The sequence below is a fragment of the Nanorana parkeri genome, unplaced genomic scaffold (assembly GCF_000935625.1).
Source record: "Nanorana parkeri isolate BGI_ZX_2015 unplaced genomic scaffold, ASM93562v1 scaffold548, whole genome shotgun sequence".
Classification (NCBI taxonomy): domain Eukaryota; kingdom Metazoa; phylum Chordata; class Amphibia; order Anura; family Dicroglossidae; genus Nanorana; species Nanorana parkeri.
The window spans coordinates 82,764-100,892 of record NW_017306816.1 but is presented as its reverse complement, the minus strand read 5'-3'; the positions used below and the strand labels follow the sequence as shown (position 1 = coordinate 100,892).

At 40.3% G+C, this 18,129-nt stretch overlaps 1 protein-coding gene across 1 annotated transcript in view; it reads right to left on the bottom strand.

Annotated features, from left to right (window-relative positions):
- The window catches only part of LOC108791366 (collagen alpha-1(XXIV) chain-like), a 62,160-nt gene that overhangs the window by 8,744 nt on the left and 35,287 nt on the right, over positions 1-18,129 (bottom strand). Inside the window, exons 14-21 of the mRNA XM_018561842.1 lie at positions 17,812-17,865; positions 14,984-15,037; positions 14,692-14,745; positions 10,141-10,194; positions 10,009-10,053; positions 8,280-8,324; positions 3,050-3,103; positions 173-226 (exon numbers count right to left, since the gene is read on the bottom strand). Coding sequence (XP_018417344.1) covers positions 173-226; positions 3,050-3,103; positions 8,280-8,324; positions 10,009-10,053; positions 10,141-10,194; positions 14,692-14,745; positions 14,984-15,037; positions 17,812-17,865 — 414 coding nt within the window. The remainder of the gene's footprint in view (positions 1-172; positions 227-3,049; positions 3,104-8,279; positions 8,325-10,008; positions 10,054-10,140; positions 10,195-14,691; positions 14,746-14,983; positions 15,038-17,811; positions 17,866-18,129) is intronic.

Genomic DNA, 18,129 nt, shown 5'->3' with positions numbered 1-18,129 from the left:
ATATATATATATATATATATTTAAACAACAGTTTATCAAAAATATAAAACAATTTTTTTTCCCAATCTTTTATTTCATGAATGTCAAGTTCACTTTTAAGTCAATATGGACAGAGCAAACACATTGCAGCAAACAGAAACAAAATGTGACAAGTTAGCCAGTCAGAGCCTACCTCAGGGCCTGTTTCCCCAGATGGACCCGCGTCTCCTTGTGGCCCCCTTTGTCCCTAACAAATGAAGTGTAACAAAGAAATATATATATATCTATTAGTAACCCAGGAAAGAATTTTGAGTATTCAGAAAGATATATATTGCAGTAAAAATTGTCGGCAAGGAAATGATTAAACTCTATGAGCTGGGCCCGTGTAACTGCAACACACAGGGGGTTAGTGTAAACACAACACTATCGTCGAGCTCATATTTATTGTCATATTTGGAGGCAGTCATGTGGGGTCTGATGGTTTGAACCCGAGTACATTCTCTTTGTAACTGAACCAATTATAAACATCTGTTTTAATTCTGCCAAAATTAACTTCAATTACTTATGTAAATCTGCTTTGAATTACTTAATACGGTTTGTGAATCGCATATAAAGGCCCATTGTTGTGTAAATCGTTATGAAAACCAAGAAATGCTTACAAATGGGGCACTAACTTATATGATTGAAAGGGTCACAGAGTGACAAAAGTATTTACAGAGAAGTCACTGAAACGTGTAATAAGAGGCCAACATGAAATTGCTGCGCATAATATACAGGCAACACATACTGATAATGAACACAGTGTTGTAATCCATAGCAATCAATCAGGCTTCAATTAACTATAGTCTGATTAGTTAAAACTCCACAGAATACAGTGGTGTCACCTCCTCACCACATTCCGCTGATTGGATAATGAAAGAGCAGCAACATACTGATAACTCATTGGGTTAATGACACTCTTTAGAGTTCTGTGGTGCATCTGCACTACAAATGTTGGTGCTTTGCCCAGATTCATGTGCCTGTTGGAAACTTGTACATGAATTTGGTGCAAGCTCTGCCATTTTTGGAGGCACACTGGGGTCAAGGTGGTTGTACTGGACACAAACAGGCGCTTGTATGGTGGGTGGGCAGAGCCCAATGGAAATACTGTAGATCTAGTTCCCCATCCAGTCTGCTCTCCTGCTGATTGACAGCAGCCAGCAGGCAGTGGGCAAATTCAATAGCCAATAGCAGGCTGGCCATTTACTAGTACCTTGGCACCCCCATCAGGCTCCACTAGCTTGTATTATCACTGGTTGTGAAGAATGCTGTCGGCTATAGCTTCCTTAACAACCAGTGATTGCTGACAGTCAGGGTGTAGTTTGATGGGGGTGCTGAGGTACTAGTTCCCCATCAGGTCCGCTCTACTACTGATTGACGACTGGAAGTGCTATTGACTATGGAATTTGCCCAATACCTGCTGTCAATCAGCAGCAGAGCAGAGCTGATGGGGAACTAGTCCCTTCACATTCTCATCAGGCTCTGCCCACTTAGCCATGTCATTGTTTGCTAAGAGGCTGTTGGCTCTGCACCTTAAGATGTCTTCGCAACCAGTGACTGAACCCTGGCCCTGACCAAAAGCTAAATGTAAGCAAAGGGGAGGGAGATGCAACCCTAACCCTAGCCCCTTTGTTTACATTCAGCTGCCGTCTAGGGAATCTTGCTAGGATGTCAGTGGTCCAATGTGCTAGCAACCAATGAACAGGAACACGGCAAGGGTTGATAAACGTTTTGCCTAGGGTTCTTCTTTAAGTCTGCTCAAGTTTTTTGTCAACTTGTGCCCTGTCAGTGCATGTGCATTGCAGCCCTTTTTTATGCTCCTCAGCTCCATCCAGTGGCCATAATGCAGCATTATATCACAATACATTTGATCTGAAAAGGAAATATATTAAGAACATTAGTTTTTGCTATTATTCAAACAAAACAAATGTTCACATATATTCACAGGGTGAAAGGCCCTGCAGATATCAGGAGATTTGCAAAAAACCCACTATTGGCCATTGAACTGCTGTCTCTTCCAGGCTTAAAAGTTGTCGGCAGCCAATAAATTTATGAAATAATTATTTGAAATATTTAACTGCTTAATCTTAACTGATATAGGATGGCATAAAAAAGGATTATCCCAATGGATACATATATCAGCCCGCCCATTAAAAAGATATGAAGGCCATACCAGCAGAGAAAGTCAAAATCACTAGTTGTATACAATAAAAGATTCCCACACCGTGTTACAATTTGGCCATAAAATCTCTTTTGGATCTACCAAGATATAAGATCCTTTAGATCTACATACAGATAGAAGATCATTTAGAGCTGCAACTATGTAAAGATATAAGATCCTTTAGAGCTGCAACTAGGTAAATATATAAGATCCCTTAGATCTTCGGCTATGTAAAGATATAAGATCCTTTAGAGCTGCAACTAGGTAAAGATATAAGATCCATTAGATCTTCAGCTTTGTATAGATATAAGATCCTTTAGAGCTGCAACTAGGTAAAGATATAAGATCCATTAGATCTTCAGCTATGTAAAGATATAAGATCCTTTAGAGCTGCAACTAGGTAAAGATATAAGATCCATTAGATCTTCAGCTATGTAAAGAGATAAGATCCCTTAGATCTTCAGCCATATAAAGATATAAGATCCTTTAGATCTTCAGCTATGTAAAGATATAAGATATTTTAGATCTTCAGATATTTAAAGCAAGGGCCCGCTCACTGGATACAAATTTAATGGATGTTAAGGTAGGTCCCATATTACATCGTTTTGATAAATCTAAAGAGGATTGCATGACGATTGGTCAGATCGTTACATATATGGCGAACATTAGACAGAAACACCGCCCGACCAGCTGCTGGTTGTTGGCATTTACCCTACTTGGAGCCACCTTTTGATCAGCTCTTTAAGCAGCTCTGCCGAACAGCTCCAAGAAAGCTTCAGTTAACTATACATGAGGCTGTTGTTCAATGTGCCCTATCATTGATATTCCGAGTAAAGAAGTGTAATATCCAAACTCATATTAGAAACCTACTGCTTCTCCAGAAGGTCCGGTATCTCCGTTGCTTCCAGGAGGACCGGAAGGGCCCTGGATAAACATGTAGAAAAGAAAACAAAATCAGTCATCATATAGCACTGCACATTTGTCAACATGCATCTAGCAGAACCATTAGGCTACATTCACACACAGCTTTTATGTGCATCTGGGGATTACATGGGGATCTAGATAGTTTTTTGTCCCTGGATGCAGACAGATTGTGTCTAGGGACAAGCATCTATCCTGATCTGTAGGTAATCGTTTCATATACAATTACATGTGGACAGCCACAGACATGGGGCCACTGGAACCCTTTCATTAACTTGAATGGGCACAACACACACATCTGAATGGACCCATCTGAGGTTCTTGCCGCAAGAATCCCCAGACACAGGTATACACAAGGTCTGAATGATACCATTGAAAATCAATTACATGCACTTACAGTATATACATTTAGAAATGTGCAGTAAGTCCCCTAATTACGAACGGGTTCCGTTCCGAGAGTGCGTTCGTAAGTGCAACAAAGTCAGCCTAGGTACCCAGCTATATCACTGCTGCTTTTACACTTGCTTCCAGACATCCTGGGCTTGAAATAATGATACTGTACTACTGTTCTCCATACAATACTGTACAATAAATAAATACTTGGCTGGATTACTGACTTAATATAATTATACATCCTTTGGCTGGTAAGACATTATCTACCTATCTATACACATACATACTGCATATATTATATATTAATATAATATTTAATTTCAGTTGCTTTCCTGGAGCTTGGCTTTATAATGTCTGACAAATATCAAGCCTGGCATTTGAAACATTAGTACTCAGAACATGTGGTGAGTTAAAGAAAAGTGGACAAAATTGATCACATATCTACGTATATGGAGACAGATCTGCAAGTGCTTCAGAATCTTATATCTTGCATAACAAATAATATATCAAAATCAGAACCTTTAGACCTCACTGTTCACAAATAAGAGGAATCTATAAAATGTGGGTTTGGATATCTGTTTTATATCATAGTCAAATTTAACATCTTGTCCTTGTTGGAATTCGTCCTAACCGAGACAGTGCTGTCATCAATTCAATATCTGTGTTAGCACTGAAAGATAAAGAATGCCAATCTCCAATATACAAGTTGAACTTTTTTTTTACTTGATCATTGCAGAAATAAATCCTATGCATATCACCAAGTCTTGGATATTTAGTTATCGTCAGCCATTTGCACAGTGCAAAAGTTCACCGTTCACAAGCATGTGACAATTTCTCCAATTAGTTTGGTGACAAAACTGGCTCTAATTAGGAACCCCGCCGCTTCTTCCTTCGTTGCAGCTGCTGACAATTTACATGGCCTTGGCTGGAGTAGGAGCCAAGAGAGAGGGGTGACATCATCTCCCTGTCATGTGACAGTGTTCAGGCTCCCCCATACTCTCTCAGGTCACAATCCTCCCCTCCCCCCGATACCCAGAAATACTGGGTATTCTTAAGTGATTCAGCTGAAACATTTTTTGGTATAGATAGATGGGAGTTGGAAAAGGTTAGAACCTCTTGGCAGTATTTTAACTGCAGTCCATATCCTTGCTTGCAACCCCTGCAACCACAAGTACATTGCTGTGAGTTGCATGCAGTCTCCATACATCCCAACAAAGAATTTTCTAGGAGCTGGTGATAAAGCCTCAAAGCATGCGATGAAGAAATATAAGGAGAATCAGCTGCTGAGAGGGGATACAGCAGGTTGCAGCAATGTCATTGTGATCACTGGAACAGGAAGTGAGGGAAAGCTTCCCCCAAAGGGGACATAGTAATAAAAACATTGGGGAGAGTTGTTCCTCGTTGCTGTCTAGGAGGCAGGGGCTCAGGGGGACTGGAAGTGATGGGAAATGTCTCCAATGGGTACCAAAAAAGCAACAACAAAACTCTTTAGTAGAGGGGAGAAGATCAGAATCCCACTATGAGAGAAATAGGGGTTATATAAAGGACAATGACTACCGATGTAAAGGGAGCTTTTTATACAGGGGGTATAAAGGCCCCCTAACTACTGACCACCAAAGGTTGCTTTTTATTGAGGGTCATAAATGGTCACATAACTGCAGACTACCAATCTAAAGGAGGCTCTAAAGTGGAACTTATAAGGCATCCACCACTGAGCACCAGATTAAAGAGGGGAGTTATTCGGGGAAGGGGAGAAGGCTATCACTGACCACCAGCAAAGCGTGAGCATAAAAGAGCACCTAACCGTTGACCAGCAAAGGGTTTAATTTGAGGAGTCATAAAGACCAGCTAACTGCTGATCACCAATATGGGGGGGGGGTTATTATAAAGTATAGGCAGCATCCACCACTGACCACCAAAGTAAAGGTAACTTTTCTTTTGGCAGCACAAAAGTTTGCCACTGACCAACAAAGCAAAATTTGGCGCAAAGAAAGTCTCTGTGCAAATGTTGATCATATTAAACGTTTGCTATGGAGCCTCATAATTAGTAGTGATGCCCCTAAACACAGCAACTAACTAAACATACTTAAATGTGTCTGTAGTTTCCTACTTTTAACTCCTGGGGAGATTAAATACAGCGTAGTTTTGCTTTAAATACCATATTTTCATGCTTGACTGGCATGCAACGGCCGTGCCCCCACTTTGTGTTCAACTGGCGGTCCCCAACATGACGCATCCTTTCATGATATCATTTCAGCTGTGCTACATATGGCTGAACATCAGATGTTTCTTTAATTTACCAAACAGTATCCCATCTACTGCTATGCAGCATATGTGCATGTATCTGACCTTCCTCCACATCCCTTCTCTCTCTAGAGAGTCCAAAAGGAAAAGTGATCTGGTTGCTTTATATTTACAAATTTAATGTGGGGATTTTCCATTCTTGTGTACAACCTCCTCGTCTTGCAGAGTGGATTTTAACAACTGTTTGCGTTGACCTAATGTGGGGGAGGACGCTTAAATTATACTGTTTTTCTCAGGAAACAATAAAGCTACTTTTATCATTCAATGAAGGTCTGTCTGGGAACTTTAAAGGGAAAGCATAGTTTTTTTCAATGTTTTTATATTTATAATGTGTGTATTTATATATATATATACATTATATACACACACACACACATATATATATATATCAATAGTCTTATATATATGTATATATATATATATATACATACATACAATACATACACACACACACACAATTTAAAACATTTGTAAATCCACTTGATGTAAAAGAAAGTGTGTAAATGCTGTTTTTTTGTATTTTTATTTCTGTTATGCAGCCTGATGTGTGTATCATGTCCTGACGATGGGTGCTGCATACTGTAGAAATCCCCCTACGAGTAATGCTGGATAACCCCTACATTGCTCTCCTCCAATCACAGATCACTTTGCATTGTGGGAAATAACAGCACAACTTCTACGAATGGAGGAGAGAAGAGGAAGGGGAGGGCCAGTGAAGTTTTGCAGACTTTTTCACACTGGCCGTGGCTTTGTTAACACCCTGCCGCACCGGAGGATGGCACCCATTACTTCATCGGTAGAAAATGATGCCCTTGTGGCTGCATAAAAAAAATAAAAATTACCTAAACTTCTTTAGCTGAGCCCTGGACTGATCTAAAACAAACATATTCACATATGTCTATTTCAGCTGTATATTTAGCTGTTTGGAGCTTAGCTTCAACATTTTGAATACCTTTCTTCTATGCTTGTAATTATATAAGTACACGGGTAGCTGATTTGCTTATCATATGCACATGCCCTACTTCCTGCAGTGATAACAATGTTCATATAGATTTCTCATTCTATAAAATGGACAAGGCAACTGAAGGCCTTTAAAGGACACCTTCACCTTTAATAACAGTGTACTTTAATAAATATCCCAACCCCCTGAGTGCAGCCTACCTCAGGTAATACTTACCTTGAGCCCCAAACCAACAATCTTTCCTGTGACATGGTCCCAGGTGGCTCCCCTTCATTCTGCCTTGAGCTGCAGTCCCATTCATTCATATGGGTGAACCATAGTCATTGAGAATCCAGTGGTCCCTTGGGGTATGGTTCACCTATAGGAAAGAATGGGGCTGCGGCACACATGCAGAGTATAAAGAGGAGCCAGCTGGGACCATGTCAGAGGAAACATTGTTGGATTGTGGACCAAAGTGAGCAATGTGGGCCTGGAGAATTTATTCAAAAAACACTTGAACAAAGGTGAAGGTGTCCGTTAAGACTTCACCTACAGCACCAGAACAAGTAAAATCTCAATCACGGAAAGGAGCAGAGCCATATTTCCAGGTATCCCTGTTGGAGTTCCTAACAAACAAAAAATCCAGTGAGTGAATCAGCTTGTTTACTCATAATGGAAATGACACTTTTGTGTGGACTAAACCTTTATATTACTTGTAAAAACACAAAAATACAAAGCAGTTTGCCTATACATCAGCTGCAAGAGGGAATGTACATTACAATTTCCTGAAAAAGAGATGTACTTTTAGATGTACTTAATGCCTACATAATGGGTGCTGACATTTGTGACCTAAATTGATCTGTACATACATCTCATTAATATGACAGAGGGAGCAATATCTGCCTGTCCTCTACAACTCATTTCTAGGACACCCTCTAAGGCCCCATTCACACCTGACCGTTTTGTAGCGCGTCCTACGCTCGATGAACGCTCTACAAAACGGTCAAAAAAATAAATAGCATTGTAGTCAATGGTATCGTTCCCACCTGTCCGTATTTCCGCCCGTCCCGAACGCACTACAAAACGGCCCACGCATGAAAAGGTCCCGGAGCGTTTTTTGCTGCGTATTGGTCCGTTTTGTAGGGCGTTTTCCATTTGTATACTGCCAAGTAGCCTTTGGAATCGCGCGACGGTCGCGCGACTTTTTTACCGTGAATCGCGGTAAAAAAAGCGTGACGGTCGCGCGACAGACGCGCATATTACAATACGCATAGGTGTGAATGGGGCCTAATCCTTGCATGGGGCTCACAGTGATCTTGCTAATATTGGTTCATTTTTCGCTTCTCTTACCCAAAGTAATTATTATTGGATTCTGATAAATCAGCTAAACCCACAAAACAGGTAAGCTCACTGCAGTTTGCCAATAAAGGAAAATAACATTCAGACATTATTTTATGTTATCATATATGCAAGACGTTTGGGAGCAACATTATGGTGTAGACTTATTACAATTGAAAAGAAGGTAAATGTCACACTACTTACAGGTTTGCCTTGTTCACCTCTCTCTCCATGACTACCAACTTTCCCCTAAATACATATCAATAAAACACTAAATAAGATATATTTCTGACACCATTGTGATTAACAGAAATCATTCAAATTGCATAATTCTTTTATATGTTATGACATTTATTCTGTTGCATGTGAAGCTGCATCACCGTGTTATAGAACACTAACATACTTCACTAAAGGGTGAAGAGTTTGGAGAAGGCAGGAGAAGTGAACAATCTAGGACAATTTTTCCAAATCAGCTACTGTATGTTTTCCTAGCCTTCTAGTATGTTACTAGTATGTTTTCACTTCTCCTGCCTTCTCCAAACTCTTCACCCTTTTGTAAATAACCCTGTAAATGAAAATAGGAATACATTTTCAAGCTTCTGTTACTGAGCTATCAGCAGTGAAAACTAAACAGCTTTGCACCTTTTATTTAAAGGCATAGTGCACCTTTAAAAAAAAAGAAAATGATTGCCAGCATGATAATAAAAGAAAAAAATTGCATTTATGATTTTTTGGGCATTGGAGCCTGCAAAACATTGCATCAGCAATCAGCAGATCACAATGCTACGGCTCCTGCAGACCCTTGCTTCCAGTCCCTGTACATACCAAGGTACAGACTGTCAGTTACAGGCTAGGAGGATGTGCCAATGGACTACAAGTGTGCTGACAAGAGAAAGATGGGTCCCTTCATTCACAGATCCTGTGAATAGATGACGCGGCTGTTTAGGTAAAGCCACGCCAAACTGAAAAGATGCTGCAAGGAGCACATCCCCAGGATTAAGGTAGGTGGGGCAGGAGGGGTGTTCTGGATCTGACCATGTTCCATTCTATACCCTGAATATGGGTGTAATATGAAACGTAATCAGAAAGATGGAGATACTCTTTATGTCTCATATAATTAGACATAGTCAAGAGGTGGATCCAATTAAGGTTAGCCATAGATGGTCTGATAATTATAAGCGATGCTCCCCAAATCCAGCATCACTTGTGGTTATCTGCCTGTTTCTTAACTGCAAGAGGGTGATAACGAGTGCCTCAGATACCTAGAGCAGCTTATTACTGCTCAAGGTGATTTTCCAACTCTTGTAAGGATCCAATCATCTATGGCAAGTCTTAAAAGAGAACTATGGGGTAAGTGTTTTTCCCCACAGTTCTGTTTAGGGTCACGGTAGGACATATACTAACCTCCTCCCGTGACCCAAAGCTCAGTATATAGCAGGCTATTGCCTGCTATATACTGAGAGCGTCGCAGCCAGGATGGATTCCGACAATACTGTCTGGATCCACCCAGTTGCATGAATGATAGCTGGCTCTGCCTATCTAGAGGCAGAGACAGCTGTGCACGCCCCCTCCCCCCGTTTGTTCCCCCACTCAGCGCTGGAGAATTGGAGAGGGGGAATCCGTGCGGGGAGCAGTGACTGACAGTCACCGCTCTTTGCAGGAGATTATTGGAAAGTGACCGAGCGACGATGTGTGTTTGCTCACTTCCTGATCTATAGAGCCGATCTATAGTCACCAGTACAGGAGGTGAGGTGAAATGTTAGTAGTGGAAATTTACACAACAATAAAAACTGGAGTTACGTGTCCTCTTAAAAGAGTGTGAACTAACTTGGATGTTTGGATTTTTAGATTTGCTCAACACCCAGGCTAGAGACTATATCTCTCTACCAGGTTTTAATGTTAACACTGGCGTGGAACATTTAAATGTACTCACTATACGACCAGGCAGTCCTTTTTTGCCAGGATCACCGCTTTCACCCTGGAGGAAGAAAAATTAATAAGCAGAGATTAATCACACACTAATGACAGTGGACAGCTCAGAGAATCTCACATTAAACTCCCTTACCTTCATCCCTGCAAGGCCCTCTTCTCCTAGTGGACCGTCAGGACCCCGTGGACCCTACATAAAAAATATTATTAAAATTTCAAGCAGTTTATAAAATCATCCCCAATTAGGGAGCTTCCAGTGGTCCAAATGCAATGGTCTGAACAAACTAAAATATATCAGATAATCTACACATTTAAGAGCATAACTAGTCACAATAGACCATACAACTGCAATAGGGCCCTGTGCTGTCTGGTTACAAAGTGTTTTAGGCAGATGGTAATAGCATTTAGCAAATACATTTGGATATATTTCATGTATATAGATAAGACACCTATACATGACTAGCATGAAAGTTAGTTGGGGAATGAAACATTTCAGATCCCAGCATGATTTAGAAATTTAAAAAAAAGCAGATCTGGCTGATGTACATTATCTTTGGCATTGTCCCCTGCAAACTCACAGCTCAGAGATCCAATGCTTCTTCTCTTCCAGGCTGAATGACATCCAATGTCATTCAAACCTACACCTGTGGCCCAGTGTGTCATTTCTGTGTTTTTGCCTGCAATTGTTTAATCTGTTGACAAGGTATCTTTAAGGTACTGTTAGGAGGGAAATATGGGGCTATCATTCCTGAACTACTAGTTGCCTGCTGCCTATGCTGACTCATTGGCACCAAAAGTTTCTAAACCATGGCCCAGATCAAACATACAGGTCAGGAAAATCATAGTAAAGTCAAAAGTCCTTATTTTCCTACTATATTTCAATAAGTGGCAATTGAATCAAGAGGGTCAGCACAACAGCCAGGTCACTATCATTTTCAGAAGGAGAGCTTTCCAATGGTAGCCCCCATATTTTTCTCATGAAAGCTTTCCTTTCAGTTCAAACATGTGCTTTAAGCAAAACATCTGTCATGTAGTATCAGACATTCAAGTTTGTATAGGACAAACTTTTTTTTAGCTCTAGATCCAGTAGGGAAGGGTTAAATCCCCTGTCAGTTTATTTTTGCTGTCTGTGTTCTGTTGGGGAGATTTCCCTTCACTTCCTGTGCTGCAGATGCACAAAAAAGTAAGAGAAAATCACTGAAAAGTGAGGATAATTTGCCCCTTAGACAACTGTCAACGAAACAGGTGTCCCCATTGGATAATTTACACTCAACCCTTGTTATGGTGACAAAAGTTTGCATTTCCGCCACTTTCTGCCTCTGGAAACATTTACAAGGACAAATAAGAGAGGGTAAATCTGCCCAGCATGAACAACAACAGCAACTCCAAAAAAATTAAACTGGACAAAACCAAGTATCGCTGAAAAATATATTGGTTTTAGTTAATTTTCTATTCCTTTTTCTCTTACAAAATTTACAAATAACATTTAATACATGACACAGCATTCTCCGTGAACTATGAATACCTTCCCCTTGAAGTCTAAAGCACTGTTCTAGTCCAAATATGACTTGGACACGCATGTGTAGAAGTCGTGGTATTCTATCTATCTATCTATCTATCTATCTATCTATCTATCTATCTATCTATCTATCTATCTATCTATCTATCTATCTGTCTATCTATCTGTCTATCTATCTGTCTATCTATCTATCTAGTTATTTTAAATCTCAACTGTAGCAGAATCTTTTACCGTGCAAGATTTCAATCAGTGCAAAACTATAATTTGATGAAGTATAAGCAATGCCCGCTCTTGACTAGCTCAAAGTCTATCTTAGCCAAGCCAAAATATACTTATCCTTTTTTGCCTCCTTCCCTGACCTAACCTACTCCAACTCCCCTCTTCCATGACTCTCCTTTGATGTCTTACCCAAGGTCTATCACCCCTGCTCATTTCAAGTATTTATTGCTATTGATGTGTCTTTCCAATGACATCTGGATCAGATGCACTGTAAGCACATCTCACAGTTTAGACGAGGTTATTTCTAATTTTATAGCTCATAAGTGTTTCATTTGTCTTCAGAGATAGTTGGGGAATGAAACATTTCAGATCCCAGCATGATTTAGAAATTTAAAAAAAAGCAGATCTGGCTGATGTACATTATCTTTGGCATTGTCCCCTGCAAACTCACAGCTCAGAGATCCAATGCTTCTTCTCTTCCAGGCTGAATGACATCCAATGTCATTCAAACCTACACCTGTGGCCCAGTGTGTCATTTCTGTGTTTTTGCCTGCAATTGTTTAATCTGTTGACAAGGTATCTTTAAGGTACTGTTAGGAGGGAAATATGGGGCTATCATTCCTGAACTACTAGTTGCCTGCTGCCTATGCTGACTCATTGGCACCAAAAGTTTCTAAACCATGGCCCAGATCAAACATACAGGTCAGGAAAATCATAGTAAAGTCAAAAGTCCTTATTTTCCTACTATATTTCAATAAGTGGCAATTGAATCAAGAGGGTCAGCACAACAGCCAGGTCACTATCATTTTCAGAAGGAGAGCTTTCCAATGGTAGCCCCCATATTTTTCTCATGAAAGCTTTCCTTTCAGTTCAAACATGTGCTTTAAGCAAAACATCTGTCATGTAGTATCAGACATTCAAGTTTGTATAGGACAAACTTTTTTTTAGCTCTAGATCCAGTAGGGAAGGGTTAAATCCCCTGTCAGTTTATTTTTGCTGTCTGTGTTCTGTTGGGGAGATTTCCCTTCACTTCCTGTGCTGCAGATGCACAAAAAAGTAAGAGAAAATCACTGAAAAGTGAGGATAATTTGCCCCTTAGACAACTGTCAACGAAACAGGTGTCCCCATTGGATAATTTACACTCAACCCTTGTTATGGTGACAAAAGTTTGCATTTCCGCCACTTTCTGCCTCTGGAAACATTTACAAGGACAAATAAGAGAGGGTAAATCTGCCCAGCATGAACAACAACAGCAACTCCAAAAAAATTAAACTGGACAAAACCAAGTATCGCTGAAAAATATATTGGTTTTAGTTAATTTTCTATTCCTTTTTCTCTTACAAAATTTACAAATAACATTTAATACATGACACAGCATTCTCCGTGAACTATGAATACCTTCCCCTTGAAGTCTAAAGCACTGTTCTAGTCCAAATATGACTTGGACACGCATGTGTAGAAGTCGTGGTATTCTATCTATCTATCTATCTATCTATCTATCTATCTATCTATCTATCTATCTATCTATCTATCTATCTATCTATCTATCTATCTGTCTATCTATCTGTCTATCTATCTGTCTATCTATCTGTCTATCTATCTATCTAGTTATTTTAAATCTCAACTGTAGCAGAATCTTTTACCGTGCAAGATTTCAATCAGTGCAAAACTATAATTTGATGAAGTATAAGCAATGCCCGCTCTTGACTAGCTCAAAGTCTATCTTAGCCAAGCCAAAATATACTTATCCTTTTTTGCCTCCTTCCCTGACCTAACCTACTCCAACTCCCCTCTTCCATGACTCTCCTTTGATGTCTTACCCAAGGTCTATCACCCCTGCTCATTTCAAGTATTTATTGCTATTGATGTGTCTTTCCAATGACATCTGGATCAGATGCACTGTAAGCACATCTCACAGTTTAGACGAGGTTATTTCTAATTTTATAGCTCATAAGTGTTTCATTTGTCTTCAGAGAAGGTCATTTCATTAGTGTGTACTCTGGGTCTAATTAGCTCTTTTTCTCTGACTCTGAGCATTTTCATAAATAAATACATCGGCATTTCAATTACCGCTAGGCCACCACTAACTATGTTTGTTGGGTACAAATAGTTTACAGCTGACTTCTAAATCATGTTTGGTTATAGGAATAGGCACAGAAAAAATGGGAAGATTATACAAAAAGGAGGCCATGGCCCATAACTAGATCATCACAAGAAAAACTAATAGTCTTCTGTGATGTTTTGTGTCATTCCATCGAAGGTGCCTGTCTGTGTGGCAATTGTTCCTCAACATGCTTTGTGGTGAAAATCAAAAACATCCTTTAGATTGAGGAATGGTTCATAAAGAATTTGCTAGCCATCCTTGCCTTATACTGACCCATGTGCAAGCTCTGCATTTACTGTTTTAATTTTTTTACAGAATGGATTTGTCAGACTTATGCCCAACCTGAAGAACCAAGGCACGTATTCTTGTCCGAGTCATCACCATGAATGTTCCCAGCTTGGGTGTCCCTACTGATAGTTGTGTTAATTGTGGTAGAGCTCTCAGAATCATCTGACCATTACAGTTACACAATTTATCCTTCAACTGAAGGATAAATTTGCTCAGGAGGGGACTTTAATAAAACAGATCTGAACACAGTGCGCAAGGTATTCTTAAAGAAAACTGGATGCGCCAGCAACCTGAATTTCAGTGTCAGGTAAGGCTTTCAGCTTGACATCCCTCACTGGGAAGTGTCATATGATGTACCCACGTAGAGCGCACAACATTATTTGAATGCAAGATTTATTATTCCCAAATCCTGAGGAAAGGTTTATGAAATCTCTGGGCTCTGCCAAGTTATGTAGTGTAATAGACATGGTGTATTCAGTGGAGATGAATATCCATCCTCTTAGTTCTCTAACACAGAAATAAATACAACTCAAAACTTCTAAGATCACTGTACTTACTCTTTGACCATTTGGACCTTGTATTCCTGGTGATCCTCTCTGTCCAGCAGGACCCTGTAATAAGATGATAATTGTTTTTGCCTTGTTACAAATATAAGACCCAAATAAGGTTCTACCTTTTCAGCAACAATTAAAGCTAATTGGCTGCTTAAGGTTACTGCACAGTCACTACAAAATGCTGTATGGTACTGAATAACTGTGGGTGTTGTGGTATGTATCTTTATGATAATGAATCCATGGACTCAGATCAACGTACTGTAGCAACAGTCATGATGTGCTAGTTTTCACTTACTAGTAATCCTGGTGGACCAATTGGTCCAGGTGTTCCTGGAGGTCCAGGATAGCCCTGAAAATAAAATATAATTAATAAAAAAAATTCATAAAACCAACATAATATCAGCAAAATCAAGTTATGAAGACAGTAAACTATTTGAAAAATCATTTACTATAAAACAATATGGGTTTGGTTGCAGGCAGCCAGGTTGTGCATGGTTACCAGAAAACTAGTGGGTGTGGGAAGGCAGTATATGGGTCTAGACAGGCAGTCTGTGTTTGGTTGCAGGCGGATTGTTTGGGAGGAGGAAGCCAGGCTCTATTTTGGTCCACCAGGCAGACACAAAGGCTGGGTTTTCTTGCAGGCAGGTTGTTTAGGTACAGGGCAGGCTCTATTTGGGTGCAGCTAAACAGGCTTGTGTTATGTTGAAGGCAGGTTGTTTGGGTGCAAAAAGACAGGTTCTATTTGGGTACAGCCAGACAGACTGTAATCAGCTTCTACGAATAAGTTGGGATCTATGTGTGTTTGGATGCTGGAAGGTAGACTATGCTTGGGTATAGGCAGACATGCTGTATGGATGCAGGAAGGTAGGTTGTTTATGGATGTCAGAAGTCTATATTTGGGTACAGACAGGGTGTGTTTGGGTGCTGACAGTACCAATAACAGTTTGAATGAACTGAAGTAGCCGGGGCAGAGTGTACATAGTTGTGGCAAACCACATGTAGGTGAAGCCTATAGGCACTCTGGGAAATCACAGATACTTAGTTCCAGCAGGCCAGATTCCGCTGTTTTTCCACATTCCTCAAGCTGTATATGTCCTGCGGCAACTTGAAAAGATGTTAAATTACATTTCCATGCAATAAGTCTTGTAATGTTACCCTGGTGGTCAATCCAACTGCTTAAAGCATAAGTTATAATGATGGAAAATAATTTTGCTCTTGAATAGCTCAGCAGAAAAGTCGGAAAATCTGCAAGTTCCATTGAAACCACAAAACAATCATTACATAAGTTTCTGGTACCAGTTTCACAATGAGAGTGCTTTGCCAGAGGAAATGTCTTCCTTCTGCTGCACAGAGGAAACACTAATATTGTGCTGAGTTCAGAACACAGTCAGACTGCTATCCTGAGCTAAATGTGGTTTATTGCCTGGATTTTATCTTTATCCTTTGCACATCACATCCTTTACTTGAGCTCATATTTTTCTTATGTAAACATACAGGTCAAAAAAAGACTCCACTAAATGGAACAGTAGTTGTCAAATTGGCGTTGCGTAAGGGCCATGTGGGACTTGCGATCCTGTCGCTGGTAAAAATATACCAATAACAGGATCGTTATAAAGGGCAAAAAATACTCACCTGCTTTCATTGTGTCACACCCTTACTGACAGGAACACTGCAAAGTGTCATTCACCAGTGACAGAGTGGCACCTTGCTCATCCAGTCAACATATCTGTTCGCAGCTCAGCTACCCCATGCTCTCCCTCCCAGCAGTGACTCAGCAGCCTTACAACCTTCTAATCTCTAATATACTGTAAATACAGAGTAGCTGCTTTGGAAGGGATAACAGAATTACATAATCTGCTTATAGAGTCCACTAGAATTTGCTTCTTCTGTGAAATTTGAGGATCAATTGCTCCATAATGCCTGCAGTTATAGAGGACAATGAGGGCTTGTTTGAATGCTTACTTACTACTTGTTAAAGCAGACTTGCTCTTCACTGTGCAGAAGTACAATTGTCCAGGATTTGGTGTTCTCAGCTTTTCTAGGATCTGCCAAGAAAGCCCAGTGATGTCACCCTGGCCTAGTTGAGCCAGGTGGATGATAAGGTAAGTATTATTAAGATTGTTATGCCTTTTACTCAGTGCTTTTTAAACAAGGAAGGTGGGAGCCTCCAACATAAGTATAAATACTCTTATAAATACGCAGGCAATTTTCCACCTGGCTCTTTTGTCAAGAGTTAATTTGTCAAGTCAGGTGGTGCCAGCAGGGCCACCTACAGATCAAATTTTGGTCTAATTGCAGCAGGAAATGGCTGACATTTGATCTATGTATAGCCAGCTTTACACTTTATGGACACGTTTATTTTAAAGCAGAAGTATTGGGAGAGTAAAATGTACTCTTCCCAATACTTAGAGCCGGCGTGTCATACTACAGCTGTCACATGCAGGCTCTATAGGTCGAACGTTGATCGATCATGAACTGCTGATTGCTCAGCTCACGGTCTTCTCCCTGCCATTCGCCACTCCCCGCAGGGACTCCCTCCTCCCCTCTTTGTTCCTCCAGAGGGACAGACAGGGAAGGGGGTGGGCACAGCTGGTCCTGGCTCTACAGAGGCAGCGCCAGCTGTCAATCAGGAAGTGGGGTGGATAACGCCAATCATGTCAGGATCTTTCCTGGCTGCAGTGAGGCTTTGCGCTGTCAGCAAATAGTGGGCACAACCCCGCTAGATGCTCACTTTGGGTCACAGGAGTACATTAGTAAATGTACTCTTTTGATCCAAAAGAGGACTAAAGCCAAAAGAAATGACTTGGCTTTTGTTGCCTTTGAAATAAACAAAATGTCGGCTGGGTGTCTACTAAAAGACAACACAAATGCACAACTATGGCATCCTATCTAGAAATAATGTCTCCCTAAGAATCACAGAATCAGAGTGAACAGACTGATCACTCATCAATGTGCTGCTGCTCCTTCCTCGTTCAATCAGCAGGAATTGCCTGTGCTGTCTTACAGGGATAACTGTATCATAATACAGGCTGATCACAATTACAAATTCTTTGGCAGGTTAAACAGTTCACATTTGGATTTCAACTGTTCAGCTTTACATTGTTTTTAATACTTTATACTTACAGGTGATCCCTTTTCACCAGAAGGCCCTTCAGGTCCAGGATTTCCCCGTTCTCCCTGTAAATTAGAGCAAGAGCTTAGTCTTTTACTACCACAGTACATATGTATTATTTTACAGAAGGAAAAAGGAAGCAAATTTATGAGGGAAAAATTGCATTTTAATGACAGTACATTAATGGGATCATTTTCTGACAGCTCTTCGAAGGTTGAACAAACTTGTGGTTATGTAATATGAAGCAAAAAGGAATCTTTTGCCAATTAAATCAGATAGAACAAAGACGACTCGATCTGTCTTTTACTCAAACCATGCATGTGCTCCCT